The sequence below is a fragment of the Loa loa genome (assembly GCF_000183805.2).
Source record: "Loa loa unplaced genomic scaffold supercont3.30, whole genome shotgun sequence".
Lineage (NCBI taxonomy): Eukaryota > Metazoa > Nematoda > Chromadorea > Rhabditida > Onchocercidae > Loa > Loa loa.
In genome coordinates, this window is record NW_018108210.1 from 353,546 (window position 1) to 357,267 (window position 3,722).

At 34.0% G+C, this 3,722-nt stretch overlaps 1 protein-coding gene across 1 annotated transcript; it reads right to left on the reverse strand.

Annotated features, from left to right (window-relative positions):
- Positions 1-93: 93 nt before the first annotated feature.
- LOAG_13522 (hypothetical protein) lies at positions 94-3,354 on the reverse strand (the record flags this gene model as incomplete). The annotated part of the gene is made up of 10 exons (XM_003149028.1): positions 94-288; positions 558-692; positions 927-1,084; positions 1,229-1,390; positions 1,781-2,005; positions 2,210-2,351; positions 2,613-2,680; positions 2,776-2,834; positions 2,933-3,054; positions 3,208-3,354. 10 exons carry the CDS (start codon positions 3,352-3,354, stop codon positions 94-96), a joined length of 1,413 nt encoding a protein of 470 aa, XP_003149076.1.
- Positions 3,355-3,722: the final 368 nt, after the last annotated feature.

Here is a 3,722-nt window from a genome sequence, read left to right on the forward strand (position 1 = left end):
AGAATGAGTGACAAACTGTTATATTAATAATGCAAAACAATTTCGCCATGTCATCAAGAAAACAGAGACATATAAACGAGGGAAATTTTGGTTTCAACAACATAATATAATTAGAAATTTTTCATCAGGCGGAAAAATGATCAGCTCATAAAAATGACTTACAATAACTCCACAATCAAAGTAGTCGTTGTTGGTATAGGATTCTGAATTTGTGCGAAGATCCATATTTGTTAAACAGAACTGCATAATTCGGAAATCTTTGTAGTAATAAGCTTTCAGCGGCTCTTTCTAAAAAACACTGTTTGAAGTTAAGTGGAAATCGTGAAAGTGATTTAACTAAAGAATGTCGTCCTCTAATACAGTAACTGATTCGACATTTAATTCTCTTGCAGTTGTATTATAAACGAATTTGACTCTCTATACGTTCCTTCAAAGCACAGATTATGCATATCATTTGAGTCAGCTAGTACTGCAATTATAACTTCTGATTAAGAAATTTTCAGGTAACCTAAAGAATCCAGTGACAAAACCTTGACACCTACCAATCCAAAACAAACCTGAATATCGACAGCAATTTTCCCGAATTGAACAAGATATATTAATATTGCTGATTGCACTGCATCTACTGTAGATTGTATGTTGTTAACTACAACCACCAGGAAAATATTGTGCATTGGAATTACTGCTGATATCTGAAATTGATCATTACTCGCCAAATACTTCTAGCCGGAATTTTAATCCATTATTTCGTTCACTTTATTCCTTTCAACACTTTTGAAGCAATGAAGTTCACAACGCCTTTAAAATAACTGAAACCTGGAAGTTGAAATATGAAAAGTTCAATTACAGAACCACACAGAATCAGCAATCATCGACACAAGATGAATAAGTATAGACAAAAAAATACAATAGAGTAGAAAAGTTACCTCCATTGAGGTATTATCGATTACAGCTGGCAACTTGAAACACTGGACGAAGGAAATATCCATCGATGGCGTTTTGTAATTAACAGATATATAACCTTCTTTTTCATCATATTTTGCATCTGTTTTCGATGACCCGTCTAACGCTTCATTTCCCTCTCCTACAAATGCTCTTTATTAATATGCTCAGTGCAGTGCGTCTGTTAATATGACTATGCAGTAATAAACAGTTAATAGAAATATATTCATTAAAATTTGATGCAAGAAAAAAACAGTGGACAAATCAGCAAAACAGATCAACAAACCAGTGGGTAAATCAACAAAACCAGACTGCTCGTCATATGTAGAGTCAGACCATTCCAAGACTGCATCGTCAGTAGTGTCCATCAATAGTACTCCTTCCGTGAAATCAGTTTCGTCTGCATTAGAAGAATGCATCACTTTGTTTTCGGACGACTTTGAAGTCTCTAAAATAGGTTATTACCAAAAACAAGAAATTCAAGCTTTGCCTCAATTTACTTCCTCACATCTCCACATAACACCTAGCTTACGCAAGTACTTGCCAGACCAATTAGATATTAAACTGGAAAATTGCTGAACTTCATATGTCCACTTTAATCTGACCATGCATAACCATGGTCTGCGTATATATATATATATATATATACTGATGAAAAGTATGTAAAAAGTAATCGAATCTCTGATAATGAACGAATACGATTTTGAATGGACAATTTTCTTCATTCATCAGATGATTTCATTATAACTTTCTCTATATTATTCATCAATTGATCTTATTATTTCTTGAACAACACATGGAAAATACAACATTTCATTTAACTATTCCATAAAGAAACCTTGGCAGGTGGAAGGTGTGCGATTACGCGAACTAAAAGAATCTGCACAGTCAAGCTGATAAAGAGCTAGAAATGGACGGAGCGATGCACCAGAATTAATGCCATCATTGACAGAATGTGATCCGCTAACAATGCGTGGTGGCATATCGATAAATTCATGTGCTCTGTTCATTGTATTTAATGTACTTATTTCAGTTTCCAAGCAGTTCTGGTTCTGCTGACGTACTACAATTAGTATAATTATTTGATATTTCATTAATCTGTTTTAGAAACACTTTTTGAGTGGCAGCTGTTGTGAAACCTATTTCATAAGTGATTGATGTACTATTTTTGAATTGATTACTGAGATTGAGTTTATTAAGGTACAATGACAGCTAATCACTTGAAAAATGTCCCATAAAGCTACCAAAATTATTAAGTATAATATACCACTATTTAGTTTTGCATCATTTACAGAGACAGCGACAAACACTAAAGTCTGCTTCAGTTCAAATGAATTCCTTGCTATGCCTCCAATGGAAGGATCGCCAAAGCACGGACTTCCAATGGTACAAAGAGCTGTTATGACAGCCTGTAATGAATACAACAAGTCATGCGGCAAAATTTTTGAAAAATTAAAAAAAAAAAGCTTCTAGAACCCTTATCAAGAAATTGATGTTGTTATTTCATACCATATGAATTAAGAAGTCCTTTTATCTTTCTTCATTAGATGATCAAAAATGTCTAACAATTGAGGAGTTTGTTGCACTGTGTTCCATATATTTCTAATTCTTTTTTTTAAAAAAAAAAACAATTGAGCAATGCAGATGGATTAAATAAAACACGAAATTACTTCGCAACTAGCATCAACAAGCAAAGCAGACAGCACCGGTTTCAGCAAATATTCATCTGATGAGGATCCTGAAGTACTTCACGATTACAAACGAAAGCACGACATAATAACTTAGTAAGTTCCAGAAGTCGCCAGTTCCTAAAACATTTGAAGAACTACCAACCTTTTATAATGTTACCCTGCTGTGCTTCTTCATCGTCACCAGTGTTTATCAAACAGTTCCTGAAAAAAAAAGAAAAATCGGAATGTTCTAGAACAGGAAATCTAGTAGTGTACAATAACTTCATAGATTCTAATTCAAAACAGCAACATGTGTTTACGTGAGATCGTCACTCCACGTAACTCTCTGAGTTCTGCGAGGAGGCGGATCGCCTTCCACCATCATACAATCCAGAACAGCAGAAAAGAACTTCTCTGAATTTACAGTGAACCACTGTTTCACCTACAAAGATTAGATCCTTCAAGATTCGCGATTATTTGAATGGATATTAAATCCCTATCTATAAAGTCCGCTTTCACTACTCTTTCATTTCTTCCGCATCATAAGCCCCAAAAAAAAGTTGTAAAACCTATTAAAACAATGTGAAACATTAACCTGCACGACACTATCCGTCCGCCATAGATGTACTTCAGCAGATTCTTTGCTTGCAACAGCAATCCAGTCACCGCTTCCTGCCGAGAAAACAAGCGACGATGTATGACTCACTTGCAAGCGATGAATGAATGGTGATAAAGCGGACATTGTTAAAACAAATGGCACATTTGGGTTAGTATAATTATGCACAAAGCGACATTTTGGTGAATGACGTTCATGTTCAGACCTAAAACGTCTTCTTTGATGAAATTTTTGAAAAATTAAAACCCTGGTTTCAGTTTATTCGACAAAGAAGGATCAATTTCCACCATATGACTTTAAAACTTGATTTAAACTGGATTTTAAATCTTTTGCAATTAGTAATACTCAATCATTCCCAGTGCATAATCTCTCCTACACAATCCACTTAGTTGACTTTATATTTACAATTAAGTTTGAGAGGACAAGTGTAGTGTTTAAGTACATATGTATATATATATATATATATATATATATATATATATATATATATATAT